Consider the following 16163-nt stretch of genomic DNA (forward strand, 5'->3'; position numbering starts at 1 on the left):
AATGAGTTTGGTGCTGGGTGGGTAAAAAGGAATTCAGAGTCCTTTGGAGAAATAAAATACTTCTTGTCCGCTTGCTTGCAGATAGGTAGGCTTGCCGCTGGAGTCTGCCAGATGGACTTAGCGGGTTCTAAAAGGGCTGCGTTAATTGGAAGTGCCACTCTGGAGGAAGAAGGGGGCTGTAGGATGTTCGTTAGCTCATGCTGTTGTTCGGGAACCACTTCCAAGTTAATGTTCAGGTCACTAGCAACTCTCTTAAAGAGGTCCTGGAATTTTGTATATTCATCAGAGGGAGTGGGAGGAAGGGGAAGTAATGCTTCCTCCGGTGCTAACTCCGGATCTGTTGGACCAGGAGAAGGGCTAGGTTTATCCTGGGAACGTGGCTGTGTTGCCAGGCGTCTCGTGTCACTAGCATATGCATTAGGAGACGGCACTGGATCAGTGTTGCGCCTGGTCGAATGGCCACGGGGCATGTGTTCCCGAGGGTATGAGGTCCATGGTGTCCAGTATTGCCATGGTGGCGGGTAGGGCATAGGTGGTGCCATCCAGGGGTTCATCCCCCAAGGGGCAGGGTCCTGAGAGTGGGATGAGGTAGTATTTCCATAGCCCTTATTGCTCTGGGTCCGGGGCTGGGAGTCATGATATGGGGAAAAAACTCCCTGTGGATCTGCTTCCTCCTCACTGGAGGAAAACTGCTCAGATCCTGACTCAGGCATCGAAACAGAATATGCATTCATGAGCGGAGACTGCAAGGTAGGTGATACTAGCAGATCAGCTGTCTGGGTAAAATGAGTGAAAGCAGCTCCTGCGGGAGATGAAAGCTGAGCCGACAGAGGCTGCTGCACAAGAGCATTCCTGCGATCGGGGCTTCTGGCTGTGATCTGTGTGTCAGAATGCCCCGCAGGCGTCGGTGCCGCGGTCGGTGCCGGGCGAGAAATGTCGGGCTGCCTCGGGTGAGGCGTGCTGTAGAATGTCGGCACCGTCTCATTCGCGGTGCCGAACGGTGCCGTCCCTGAGGCAGGCAACTGGAAGCCTGATGCCTCGGCACCGGAGCTTCTCGGCGGCGCTGAAGCCTCAGGCGGCTTTTGCGCTGTTCCGGAGGAGCCTGGCTCGTGAAAATTGCTGAGGCGAGGAATCACAGGCAGAGAGATCGTTGATCTGCCTGGAGAAACTTTATGCCTCATAGTCTTGCTCGGTGAGGAAAGGTGCCCCTTTTTCGTAGACTTCTTGAGCTTTTTTGAGGGGGGGGGGCTGTGTCGGGTAGCGGAGCCGGCTTCAATGCCTGGGTCTGAAACTGACCCGATAGATTTTTGAAGCAGGAGCAGTTTGAGTTTAAGCTCCCTATCTTTCCGTGCCCTGGAGCTGAGTTTACAGCAGTGGGCACATTTTTGGGGAATGTGAGCTTCCCCCAAACATTTTATACACTTTGAGTGCCCGTCCGATGACGGGATAGCTTCCTTACAAATAGCACAGCGCTTGAAACCGGTGGAGCCCGGCATAGCCGCGGCTGACAGGAAAATAAAAAAAAAAAAAAAAAAAAAAAATTAAGATAAACTGGGTAAGTAACTATTTTAACAGAGAAAACTGACAGAAAAAAATGGTTTCTAAAGGATAATTAAGGCAATAGTGAAGGATTCTCTAATGAGTCTGCTGAGCTCCGTCTCAGGCCGGGGACGGTTGAGAAGGAACTGAGGAGACCGGCCACGCATGCGTTCTATTACCCTAGAGTCACAGCGGGGGGGGCAGATTCTGAGCATGCGTGGCCGCTATGAGTACTGCTGCAAAAATCTCCGGGCGAAGGCGCAGGGACGCACCAACACCTGTAGTGGAGCACCCACAGGGACATCTCTCGAAGAAGAACCAAGGATTTTGTGATCAGTAAAACTGTCCATGATTTAAAAGAGTATATAATGGTGAGCAATTAAATTACAAGCCAATTTACAATGATTTTCCTGTATACTACAGTTTGTTGGTTGGGGTTTTTTGTATTTTTTTAAGCAAAGAACCTTATGGTAAGTTTGCACTATACAGCAGATATTACTTTTTACAGAAAAACTTAAGTCAGTTCTTAAATATCTAGGAAATAAAAATGAATTCAGAAAAAAAAAACATATAATAACAAAAACTAAGAGTTAAACACCAAAGAAACATGCCTGTTAACTGTAAAATTTGGTCATTGATGTGTGTCACAGCTTCATCATGCATCACCTGACCTCCAATTATGAATTCTAGTCGCCCTTCTTGAAGTAACTGATGTACCTACGATACAGAATATACAGAAGGCAAATGATGATACAATTACAATTTCTATTTTTACCACCGAGGCTATAAATACAGTCCGGGACTTATGTTATCTAATTGTGACATTTGTCAAATGTGGATCTACCTTGCAGCCAGAGCGTACAGGATGGTGGCGATATAAATGGAGAATTAAAATTGTTTCAGACCATCTTGGATAACAGCCATTAATGGACCTATCCTCCATGAGCTTATCTAATTCTTTTTTGAACCCAGTTATACCTTTGGCCTTCACAACATCCCTTACTAATGAGTTCTACAGATTGACTGTGCATTGTGTGAAGAAGTACTTCCTTAGGTTTGTTTTAAACTTGCTGCCTACTAATTTCATTGGGTGACTCCTAGTTCTTGTGTTATGTGAGGGGTAAATAACACTTCCTTATTAACTTTCTTCACACTATTTATGATTTTATAGACCTCTATCATATCCCCCCTTATTTGTCTCTTTTCTAAGCTGAACAGTACCAGTCGTTCTAATCACTTTTCAAATGGAAGCTGTTCCATACCTCTAATCATTTTTGTAGACCTTCTCTGTACCCTTTCCAATTCTAACATATCTTTTTTGATCTGGGGCAACCTAAACTGCATGCAGTATTCAAGGTGTGGGCGTACCATGGATTTGTATAGTGGCATTGTAATATTTTCTGTCTGATTATCTATCCCTTTCCTAATGTTTTCTAACATTTTGTTAGCTTTTCGCCTGCAACTGAACATTGAGCGGATGTTTTCAGAGAACTATCTACAAAACCCCAAGATCTCTTTCTTGAGTGATAACAGCTAATTTAGACCTGATCATTTTGTATTAATAGTTGGGATTACATTTTCCAATGCGCATTACTTTGCATTTATCAACACTCAATTTCATCTGTCATTTTGTTGCCCAGTCACCCAATTTTGTGAGAACCCTTTGTAATTCTTCTCATACTGCTCTGGACTTAACTATCTTTGGTAATTTTGCATCATCTGCAAACTTTATCACCTGTTTTCCCCTTTTTCCAGATCGTTTATGAATATGCTGAACAGCACTGGTCCCAGTACAGATCATTGGGGGACATCACAATTTACTTCTCTCCACCATGAAAACTGAGCATTTTAGGAAACAATGTGTAGGACTATCTTTTAACCAGTTAGTGATCCAGGAGAGGACCTTCCCTATGATCCATGACTGCTTACTTTGCTTTCTGAAAGTCCAGGTACACTATACCCACAGGATCCCCCTTGCCTGCATGCTTGTTAACCCCCTCAGAGAATTCTAATAGAATTCCAATAGATTGGTGAGGCATGATTTTCATTCACAAAAGTCGTGTTGATTCTTCCCCAGTATATCATGTTTATTGATGCCACTGCTAGCTCTTTCTCTGCCTGCACTTGTGGGAGCATCCTGTGGTAGGGCATCCTGACCCTGGAGGCTTCTGCCCAGGGTCCTGTACTTGACTTGCTGGGAATGTGGACTGCATGTATACTGACGAAAGCCAGGCTGGAGAAACTACCCAGTGTGAGAGATGTTTGCTGTTGGAGGCCCTCAGGAAGCAGGTAAGACAGCTGCAGGGGGAGGTGGCTAATCTGTGTAGCACCTGGGAGCATGAAGACATCATCAACAGGATGCATAGGGAGACATGGGGGATGCTAGCCAACTACAGAGGCACCAGAAAAGAAAGGACAAGCGGCTGCTCCGTGGGGAGGAGACTGGCTGCTGGCCACCTAAGGCAGCAGACAGTGCTCCACCCACAACTCCAGCTCCCTCATCCATTGACATAAAAAAACAGTATGCTGTACTGGCATCACAAGGAGAGGAGCAGACCCCAATGTCTGAGGAGGAGTCACCTTCCCCCCAGGCTAGGAGATTTATGACCACCAAACCTAACAGGAGGTGGTGTGTGTGTGTGTGTGTGTGTGTGTGTGTGTGTGTGTGTGTGTGTGTGTGTGTGTGTGTGTGTGCGCGCGTGTCGGGGGGGAAGTGGTTGGGCCTCCTTTCTGAGGGGGACGGAGGCATCCATCTGCCAACCTGACATGGTGTGCTGCCTGGCTGGAGCCCACATCTGAGACATTACGGAAAGGTTGCCGAGGCTCCTCCGTCCCCCTGACTACTATTCTATGCTTCTCATCCACATGGGCTCTGATGACCCTAAGCAGATCAGAAGTGAATACATGGCTCTGGGAGCGAAGGTGAAGGAGTTGGGGGCACAGGTGGTATCCTTGTCCATTCTTCTGGTTGAGTGTAAGAGCCCAGACAGGGATACGCACATCCTGGAGATGAATGCATGGCTGAACAGATGGTGTTGACAGGAAGGCTCTAGTTTCCTTGATCATAGGAAGCTGTTCCCAGCAGTCCTCCTTCCTGGAAGAGATGGGGTCCATATGACCCAGAAGGGAAAGGGCATCTTTGGACACTGACTCACCAACCTAGGGAGGAGGGCTTCAAACTACATTCAAAGAAGGCAAGTGACAAAAGCCCACGGATAGATATAAAAGAGGTGATCTTAACAGAGGTCTACGTGTTGGGGGGTGGGGAATCAAAAATTACAATAGGTTCATAGGAGCAACAAAAGGGAAAAAATGCGGGAGTCCACTCAACATCTTAGATGTCTGTACACAAATTCAAGGAGTATAGGTAGGAAGAAACATACGTTAATTATGACATAATTGGCATCACTGAGATTTGGTGGGATAAACAGCTTTCCTTTTTTTCCTGCATGTCCTTCCTGAGCAGTTAGGGTTGCATTATATCTCAAGAATATTTACACTTGTTGTGAGGTCCAGAAGGAGGTGAGAGGCAGACCAGATGAAAGTCTCTGGGTGAAGATAAAAGTGGGAAAAACATGGGTGAAGTGAACTGATGGTGCAGGTCTAATACAGATCACCTGATGAGAAGAAGGAGATGGTTCAGGCATTTCTAGAACAAATAACAGAAATATCCAAAACACAAGACCTGATAGTAATAGGGAACTTTAATCACCTAGACATCGGTTGGAAAAGTAATATGGCAAAACACAAAATGCCCAATAATTTCTTGGAATGTATTGGAGATAACATCTTGTTTCAGAAGGTGGAGGAAGTAATGAAGGGAAACAGCCATTTTAGACCTGATGCGGACCAACAGGGAGGTATTGATTGTGAATCTGTAAGTTGAAGGCAATTTGGTGAAAGTGACCATAAAATAATAGATTTCCTTAGAAAGGAAGGAGAGCTGCAGAATGAGGACAATGGACTTCAAAAAAGCTGACTAACAAATTCAGAGAATGGGTAGGTAAGGTCCCATGGGAAGAAAATGTAAAGAGAAAAAGGTATTCAGGAAAGCTGGCCTTTTCTCAAGGAGACAATATTAAAGGCGCAACAGCAAACTAGCCCTATGTGAAGGAAAGATAGGAAGAATAGTAAGAGGCCAATATGGCTCCATCTGGAGCTCTTTAATGACCTGACAATCAAAAAAGAATTCTACAAAAAGTGGAAACGTGGACTAATTGCTAAGGAGAAGTACAAAAGAGTAGCACAAGCATATAGGGACAAAATCAGAAAGGTTAAGGCACAAAATGAGCCATACCTACCAAGGGACACAAAAGTCAATAAGAAGAGGTTCTATACATTATGAGCAAGAAAAAGTTGAAGGAAAGTGTAGGTTGCTTAGGGCTGGTCTACACTGGGCGGGGGGAGGGGGGAAGATAGATCCAAGATAAGCAATTTCAGCTACGCAAATAGCGTAGCTGAAGTCGAAGTATCTTGGGTCGAATTACCTAGGGTCCAGATGGCGCGGGATCGATGGCCGCGGCTCCCCCGTCGACTGCGCTACCGCCGCTTGCTCTGGTGGAGTTCCGGAGTCGACGGTGAGCGCGTTCGGGGATCGATATATCGCATCTTAACGAGACGCGATATATCGATCCTGGATAAATTGATTGCTACCCGCCGATATGGCGGGTAGTGAAGACATACCCTTAGTGGGGAAGAAGAGCCAACAACCGATGACATAGAAGGCCGAGGTGCGTAGTGCCTTTTTTGCTTCATTCTTCTCTAAAAATGTAAATTATGATCAGATACCCAACATAATCAATATTAACAACAAGGATGAATGAACGTAAGCCAAAATAGGGAAAAAAATGGTTAAAGAATATTCAGATAAGTTAAATATGTTTAAGTCAGAAGGGCCTGATGAAATTCATCGAAAGATACTTAAGGCAGCTGAGGCAATCTTAGTACTGTTAATAATTATTTTCCTCAACTCATGCAGGATGGGTGAGATGCCAGAGGACTAGAGAAGGGCAAACATTGTATCTATCTTTAAAAAGGGAACAAGGAGGATCCCGGGGAATTATACACCTGCCAGCTTAAACGTCAACACCTGGAAAGATACTAAAACAAATTATTCAACCATCAATTTGTAAGCACCTAGAGCAGTGCTTTTTTTCCGCAGACCACTAGAAAATTGCTGAGGGTCTTGGTGGACCACTTAATGATCTTTTCAAATGTTGTTTGTACCGTTAGCTAACTACTGTAAAACGGGATAAAAGCACTATATAAAAAAAACCTGAATAATTAACTTTTTTTGTTCTACAAATAAAAGCACAACTCAAATTTCAATATCAGTAGTCTTACCTTTCTAATGAGATGGATGTGCCCATTCTCTCCCACCACGGCAGCTTCTGAACTGGGGCTGGGAAGGAGGGGGGTGTCTCCCTGTCACAGCAGCCACAGAGCGGAGGCTGGGAAGGAGGACCGTCTCTCCCCAGCAGCCTCAGACCTGGAGCTGGGGAAAGTCACCTCTTTCTCTGGCCGCCATAGCCCTGCACATAACAAATTCCCCCCAACCCCTCTTCTCACCCCACTTACCCCCAAGCCACCACCTCACCTTATATGTGCATCTTCTCCAGGATCCAGGCACCTAATTAGTGGAGCCACGCCTGCGCGGCTCCACTAATAAGGTGGGTGGCCCTTCATTCCCGTGTGTGGCTGCCCAGGCATGCACCTTAGAGGGAACTATCCATGGATCACCTGAATGGAGCTCGTGGACCAATGGTGGTCCACGGACCACAGTTTGAGAACCTCTGACCTAGAGGATAAGAAGATTATAAGGAACAGCCAGCATGGATTTGTGAAGAATAATGCCAACCCAACCTAATTTTCTTCCTTGGGGAAGTTACAGGCCTGCAAGCAATAGATATGACATAACTTGATTTTAATGAGACTTTTGACAGTCCCACATAACACTCTCATAAGCAAACTAGGTAAATGAGTATGCTTATAAAATGTGTAGATTACTCCAAGCTCAAAGGGATTGCAAGCACATTAGAGGACAGGATGAGATTTCATGAGTTGATGAATTGGACTGAAATCAGCAAGATGAAATTCAATAAAGAGAAGTGCAAAGTACTACACTTAGGAAAGACAAATCAAATGTACAACTACAAAATAGGGCATAACTGGTGATAGTATTGCTGATAAGGATATGGGGGATAAAGTGAATCACAAATTGTATATGAGTCAACAATGTGATACAGTTGTGAAAAAGGCTAATGTCATTCTGGGGTGTATTAACAGGAGTGTTGTATGTAAGGCAAGGGAGGTAACTGTCCTGCTCTACTCAGCACTGGAGAGTTCTCAGCTGGAGTACTGTGTCCAATGTTGAGCACCACTCTTTCGGAAAGATGTGGACAAACTAAAGGGAGTCTAGACTAGAGGAAAGCAACAGAAGTGGTTAAAGGCTGAGAAAACCTGACTTACGAGGAAATGGATCTTATAAAGAGGACAGTGATCAATTGTTCTCCATGTCCACTGACGACAGGACAAGATGTGATCAGTTTAATTTCCAGCAAGGGAGATTTGGGTTAGATATCAGGAAAAAAACAAATTATAAGGGTAGTCAGGCATTGGAACAGGCTTTCAAGAGAAGTTGTGGAATCCCTGTGATTGGAGGTTTTTAAGAACAAGTTAGACAAACACCTGTCAGGGATGAACTTAGTATACTTGATCCTGCCTCAGCACAGGGGGATGAACTAAATGCCCCTTCCAACCATACATTTTTATGATTCTAACTCAGTTTTTGCATGCTTTCCAACTTTTTGCTGCTTTTATTGAGGTGTCAGATATCAGCTTTGTCATGAAGATAAAAATAATAATGCATATTAATAATAATCTTAAGCCATGTTCCCTTTTGTTTCCTATACAATTACTATTCATCCTTTCTATAGCCCAGTAGATTTATACTCCCAAAGTATCTCACAGATCTGATACAATTTTCAGAGGAGATTAATTGTTTTGTTTTTTAAAGATCTGACATACATATGGAGTTATTCCACCTGTAGCCGTTTTGGATATTTTATTAGAAACAGAGGTGTTCCCTCATCTTTTCTCTCTATATTCTATTTTAAAAGTATATTTTAAACACCTGTCCCAGAAAAATACATTTAAAAAAAAATTCTATTGCTACTGGAAATTGGAAGCATCTGCCCCTATAATCAACCACAACTTGATTACAAATTTTAGCAAACGTGTTAGCTATGGAAAAAACCTGATAATAATCTGGTTCCATTCTACCAAAGGTAACTCCATAAGGCTGTTGTTATCTGCATTTTTAGGACAGTTTGCTGAAACATTATATCAGCTTTGAAGTCCCAGGTATCATCAAACACTGTCTGTCTGTACATATATTTTCCTATCAATTAATTTTAAAAACCTGGCATGTAGTGTTCCAGTTCCACAGCCATGATGCTGCTTTCCCCAGGATCTTTGAGTGCATGCCCCCATCGCTGTTCAGAAATGATGCCAGATTGTCAATTTTGGTCATAATCATCCCTTCATTCATCATGATGTAAAAGTGCTTTAAGGCTGGAGCATTCACAAATTAGTTCCAGCTGAATGCGGCAAATGATTAGCATGCTGGGAAACCAGATAACCGATATCTGGGGTAGGCACAGAACTGCATGAAAAGCATCTGAAGCTATTACTGCTCTTTTGGAGGGCATGTCCTGGAGAGATACCTTTGGCCCAGACTTCTGGGCATGGAAGCCTTTTTTATTTAAGTTTTGTGGAACTACTTAGAGGTTGAAAATATTTTTTAAAATGTTATTAAGTTAGATGACACCCATCCTTAGACCTCCCCCCCCACCCCCCAAACCTGGGGACAAATCCTGTACTGACTAACATTTTTTTTGTTGGGGGGTGGGGGGGAGGAGAGAAGGGGGAAAATGCTTTGAGCTCAGTTCTAAGTCCAACATATACTTCTGAACAATTTGGTTCATCTACTCCCCTTTGCTTATCTCCTACAACCAGGCAAGAGTTGTTTTCTTCATCCCAAATGATTGCTGCTTACTGGCCAGGATCAGTCACAAGGAGGTGGCCGCATGTCCTTCTCCTCCCCGCCCTCTACTATAATGCACAGACTCAAACCTTGGAAGTACAGGCATGGTTCAGGTTTGAATGTGTAGTGTGGAAATTTGCACATGATGTGAGTTAAGAGGGTCCCACCTGTCTGTCTCTGAGCTCAACTGCTGTGGTACACATCATCCCATGTGTTCCTCCTTCCACACTGCAGGATCAGCTCCAATTATCTCGCTTTTATATATGCGTATATATATAAAAATTACACTCCAGTCACAAGCAAATATTTCACAAATGGCTGGAGCTAGATTATAGATAATTATATAGATAATACTTTATATCATTTGAAAGTTGGGATTTAAGCCTTCAAATAATATAATTCTATTCTGTAGCAATTTTGTTATAGTAGTCACTAATGTTAGAATTCAAGTGAAAAAAGCAGACCAGTAATTGGACTGATATGATTTCAAAGTCCAATACCTGGCAACTCGCTAGTGTTAATAACAAATGTTATAATCACTGGAAAGCTAGTATTATAGCTCTCCAATGGTATATAATTAATTTAGTTTTAATAATATCTGTGACACTTAAAGATTAAAAATACATTTGTTTCTAACTGTGATGGCTATAAGATAACCAATCACAAAACTATCACTGCGTTTTTTAAACCAGCAGTAAATTTTTTGGCACTGCTCTAAAAGCGAATAGAGCACATTCTGGGCTTTGGACCAGGATGATTTTCAATCCTTGTATTGAAATGGACTGGAAAATAGAATGAGAGTATAAGGCTACTAAAAAGCAGCAGCTGTTCTGGGAAGCAAGAACAGGACATTTAATTTTTCTGCTGATTTTGCACTACAGAGATCAGAACTGGTAAATGGAAGCTTTTCTTACTGCTTGGTTCTGTAAAATGAAGAGAAGCACAATTTCAGCTTCCCTGAAGGTACTGCACACGAATATTAGAAAGAGAAACCTTTTCCTTACAGCGTAGGTTAAAGGGACACCATAAGCTATTTTAATTAGAAGTTCAAAACATTTTCAAACACTACACATGGAGGAGTACCCATGCCAATTTTTGTGGATTTGCAGTAACAGTTTCTGATTTAGAAACAATTCTCTCTTTTCTGTTGAGGTGTAAAAGACCCACACAAACAACAGGAGAAGCTAGGAGAAGCTAACTGACTAAAACAATGAAAGTGACTATCTACAGAACGTTGTCAAATGCACAAAACAAACTATTTCTCTTTCCAATCTTTCTATTATAGAAATCTTAGGTTCAAATGGACAGAATAGTAGGTAAAAAAACCAACAACATTTCAGACAAGTGGTGGCATTTTAAATTGACAATGTCCCTCAATTAAAATAAACAAAACAGATTCCTCCCCCTCCCGCCCCCGGGACAATGGATCATATCTTACTGTTACATGGAACTTCACAATGAATCAAAAGGGGATCTCTGGCATATTGGGAATATATGGCATAATACAGCCCTTTGTATCTTTCCAGCTCACCCAGTTTTCTGATGCCCGACTTAAACTTGGATCACATGTACTGCAGCACAATGTGTTGTCACTAGTCTAGTGACCCAAACTTTGAGACCCAACAACTGTATTAAATTCATAGTCAGAGATATAAGAAACATGGAACCTCCACAATGCCACCTCTACACAATCACTTTTCTGAGTAGAACCACACTTTAAAGATCAACAGAGAAGAGTCATTGTTCACAAACACAAGTAGTACACAAATTTATCATTGCTGATCCTTACATTTTCTTGTTGCTACATCAGCATTGTTTGCAATAGTAATAAGTGTGTCATGCCGGAGTAAAAAGATAAGTGCTTTTTCTTTGCTATTGATGTTTTGGTTGCAGTTCAGAAATGTCAGATGATTAACAGATATTAGTCCAGTATCTTCTAATGCAGTTCAGTTCCCCTAGCACTATCTGACCCTAAAACTGGTGCACCCTGCCCTAAAAAATTCACTCTGAAGGAATAAGTTTTTATGATACTTCCTCTATCTGTTGCTAACAAAGCAGGGGAAAGGGGAAAGCTCCTACATCGCTTTGATTCCCAGTTGCGGTTGCACCCTCTTGGAGCTGTTAGCAGCTGGTGTAAATTAGAGAAGCCCTCTGAGAAAGGGACCAGAGTTGCACATAGTATCAGCAGGATCAGGGCAGTAGCATGGTCAGTTTTCAGCTGTCTTACACACACCCATCCCCACCCCGCCCTCTGCAGTGTATGTAGTTAGACAAGAGCAGAGGGGCTGACTCTCAGTGTTAAAACAGTAACTATAGTTACATTACCTGCTGTTTATGTACATCTGTGGCTACGGTGTCCCACCAGAGGCGAAAGAATTCCTGCTCCACAGCAATAAATTTGCGTTGCTTTCCTTTCATTAGTTCTTCTACAACAGAAGTATAAACATTGGCTGCATAGGCATGCATGCTTTCCTGCAAGGCAATTGAAAAAAGTATAATGTTGCACTTTTAAAAAGACATATTTCACATCTATTGAATTAAACTGCCTGTTTAAAATACATTTGGCTAGGCCAGCTACAAGGCAATGTTGGTCCAGTGGTTAGAATGTTCATTTGGGATATGGAAGATCTGGATTCAATTTTCTACTGCGTCATAAGCTTCCCATGTGACCTTGGGTAAGTCACTTAGGACGTGTCAACACATTGCCCGCAAAGCCCACAATAGTGGCATGATTTAGAGTGCAACACACTAGAATGCTCTACAACTACCACATACAGACCCTACTGGCATGCTCTAAAAGGTACCTCGTTCGCTTTGATGTAGTCCCATCTCAAACAGCGTTAAAACGAGTTAGGTCTCTTTAGAGTGTGCCAGCAGGATCTCTATGGGGCAGTTAGAGTGCAACATGTTAGAATGCTCTACAAATCACACTCCTCTAGTGTTCTTTGCCGGCGCCATGTAGAAAATCTCTGGATCTCTCTCTGCTTCAGATCCCGATCTGTCAAATGGGGATAATACTGCTCACCCTGTATGTCTGTTGACTCTCATCTTATACGTAGATTTTAAGTTTTTCAGGGCAGGGACCATCTTTTTACTGTGTGTCTGTACAGTGTCTAGCACAATAGGCTCTAAGCTTTGATGGAGACCTGTAAGTGCTACAACTGAAATAATAATAATAATAATAATCGGGCTCTATTCATCCAATAAACTATCATGTGCTTGAGCAACTTTCTTGTTTATTTTTGTGAGCATAATCAACATTTTTTGGGGTACACACCGTCTCTAATGGCAAGTTACAACCAGCCAAATCGAATCTGCCAACATCTATGCAACTTCCAAGTGATAGAGATGAACTCTTAAAAAAAGAAAAAAAACCACTCCAAAAGATTGTGAATTTTCTTCTAAGAAATGCATACATTTGCAATGATACACTTAACTTATTTTCTTAACACTAATACTGCTTTTATAAATAAAAAAGAACACATACAAATACTCGTAAGAATGAAATCAACTAAAAAAGGTTTCAGAGTAACAGCCGTGTTAGTCTGTATCCGCAAAAAGAAGAACAGGAGTACTTGTGGCACCTTAGAGACTAACAAATTTATTAGAGCATAAGCTTTCGTGGACTACAGCCCACTTCATCGGATGCATATAGAATGGAACATATATTGAGGAGATATATATACACACATACAGAGAGCATAAACAGGTGGGAGTTGTCTTACCAACTCTGAGAGGCCAATTAATTAAGAGAAAAAAAACTTTTGAAGTGATAATCAAGCTAGCCAAGTACAGACAGTTTGATAAGAAGTGTGAGAATACTTACAAGGGGACCCACTTCTTATCAAACTGTCTGTACTTGGCTAGCTTGATTATCACTTCAAAAGTTTTTTTTCTCTTAATTAATTGGCCTCTCAGAGTTGGTAAGACAACTCCCACCTGTTTATGCTCTCTGTATGTGTGTATATATATCTCCTCAATATATGTTCCATTCTATATGCATCCGATGAAGTGGGCTGTAGTCCACGAAAGCTTATGCTCTAATAAATTTGTTAGTCTCTAAGGTGCCACAAGTACTCCTGTTCTTCTTTTAACTAAAAAAGGAACATCTGTATGGGTCTTCTGTTCAACCGCACTGTTACTACTATTACAAAAACAACAAAGAGTCTGGTGGCACCTTAAAGACTAACAGATTTATTTGGGCATAAGCTTTCGTGAGTAAAAACCTCACTTCTTCCTATGCATCCAAAGAAGTGAGGTTTTTACTCACGAAAGCTTATGCCCAAATAAATCTGTTAGTCTTTAAGGTGCCACCAGACTCTTTGTTGTTTTTGTAGATACAGACTAACACGGCTACCCCCTGATACTATTACAAAAAGACCTACACAATAGAAAATTAGATATAGCTACTAGTACTCATTTAAGCATGCATCATGTTGATCACATACATACTACATATACAGTTTAAAAATGACTGAGAAGAAAAGGCCTTAATGCTACACACACTTACATATGCTCCACTCACACGCTCATCTTAACCTTTCTTCATGTCAGTGTGCATTTACTAAATAAGGAGCCAAGATCTGCTGTCCTTATTCAAGCAAAATTCTCCCAGAAATCAAAGAGAATTTTGTGTGAATAAGACTGCAGGACCTGATCCAAATGAGAAGCCTACACTTCAATAAAAATGCACATTTTCATTAAAATTAGAGATCTATTGTGATATTTTAACAATTAACTGAATAAAGGAAACATGTCTGACTATAGAAAAGGTGGCCCAAAACATTTTTTAGCACTTGCCTAAATAATTACTTGTTCATATGATGATATTTGAGAGTTCTCAACTTTTTACAGATTATGAATGGATGTTTTAATACCAGTTTACACAGATTAAATTCTAACTATACTAATATTCCTTTAAAAAAAAAACAACAACGTACTACCTACATTTTAAAAGCTGAACAATGATCATTTCTAAAGAGGCTTTCACAGCCAGAGTTCTAACCTGCAAAATGCTTTGTTGGCTAAGAGACTATATATATGAGATGTTTAGGAACTTTAGGATCTAAGAGAATGTCTAGGATTGTCTTAATAAAAATCGGTCAAAATAATCTTGGATTTAACAAAGATCTTGCCAGGGTGAAACCAGAAGCTAATCTACAACCTGATCCTGCAAAGTGCTGAAAGTTAAAAACTCCCATTGTCTTCAACAAGAATGGAAAGCAGTCCGTGTAATAGGATGTGAAACACACAAGTGCTAAGAGAGTTGATTCTAATTACTAACCTCAGTCAGTTGACATAGGTCAGGGTTACAGAGATTAACTCCCCTGCCAAAAGACAGAGGTCAGTGTCCACTAGCTTCAGTAGTTACTGTCACATATTGCATCTCTCTGGATCAGGCCCCAGAGACTGAAGATGAGAGATGCTCATTTCGAAATGCCAGAAGTCACTCTGATTGCTGAATCCTGGAACAAATTAGTTTCTTCATGAAGGCAGAACAGATTACCTTGAACATGTGAATATTTTTTCAGTATAAATTGTGTCCCAGGATGCAGACACCTTTACAGCAATTAAAAAATCCTAGTTATCTTGATTTGTTTTAAAGTATAATATACAGATGGCATGCAACAACAATTATGGTGTTTATTTGAAGAGCTTAAATAGCTCAGTGATAGGGATGGTATAAATACCTAGTCCTATATAGATAGCATCAGTTGTGAAAAAGACTACTGTAAAATATTTTAAGGGGGTTGTGGTATACTACTGAAATTACACAGAGACATGGAACTCTATTCTGCACGCTATATTTTGGAAAAACTCCCATTGTCTTCAATGTTGCTGTAAAGTGTACAGAACAGAATCCACAATGTTATATTACGTAGACTGTGGATCAAATGCTATCCTCATATAGACAAGCATAATTCCCCTTAAAGTCAACTGCATTCTATGGGTGTGTCCAAAGTTAGAATTCAGCATCAAGGGTAAAATTTCCAGAACACAAAAAAGCTTCCTATTTTCATACAATAAATGTTATTTTTCATGCTGTGAATGTGAACAATGAAAGGTCCAAAAGATATTGTCAATCAGAAGTGACATGTAATAACAAAGCAAACTTTGAAGAAACAATACATAGAATTTAGGACATCAGTGTCCCACAGAGAATTATGTTTAGGTTTCACTTTATTAGAGAAGCACTTGAAAGGATCTATAGATATTCTCTGTGGTTTTTGACCAAAGGAATCATTGATGCTCATGATTTAATAATAGAGGAGCTGAAGCCTCAAGCAATTTTGTCTTAGAAATTGATAATTAAAGTTTCATTTCTTTTGGAGGAATCTTCACCCACTGACAGATCCAAAATACAAAGTGCTTCTGTGTTCTTCCACGCTGTTACCGGGTATGAGTTGAGATACTAAAGGAATAATTCAGTAACCTTGTTTAAAAAAATAAAATAAAATAACAGCAGTTATTCCCCATCATGCTATCAGAAGAAAAGCTCCCAGAAAAAAATTCTGATTCCTTGCCTATCTAGTATGTAAAGTGTCTGAAACATCATTCGTATAACTAAAGGGATCTATAT

The 16163-nt window shown here is 41.3% G+C and overlaps 1 protein-coding gene across 5 annotated transcripts in view; it reads right to left on the minus strand.

The window, feature by feature from the left end:
• MAN2B2 (mannosidase alpha class 2B member 2) overlaps positions 1 to 16163 on the minus strand; it is a 64950-nt gene that overhangs the window by 46282 nt on the left and 2505 nt on the right. For 3 of the 5 annotated variants that reach the window (XM_054030517.1, XM_054030514.1, XM_054030513.1), the window contains exons 2-3: positions 11909 to 12055; positions 2151 to 2256 (exon numbers count right to left, since the gene is read on the minus strand). In XM_054030517.1, the coding sequence (XP_053886492.1) occupies positions 2151 to 2256; positions 11909 to 12055 (253 nt within the window). Of the gene's footprint in view, positions 1 to 2150; positions 2257 to 11908; positions 12056 to 12860; positions 12939 to 14867; positions 15049 to 16163 lie in introns of all 5 variants that reach the window. The other 2 variants (XM_054030515.1, XM_054030516.1) reach the window with 2 other exon arrangements.

This window comes from Malaclemys terrapin, chromosome 5 (assembly GCF_027887155.1).
Source record: "Malaclemys terrapin pileata isolate rMalTer1 chromosome 5, rMalTer1.hap1, whole genome shotgun sequence".
Lineage (NCBI taxonomy): Eukaryota > Metazoa > Chordata > Testudines > Emydidae > Malaclemys > Malaclemys terrapin.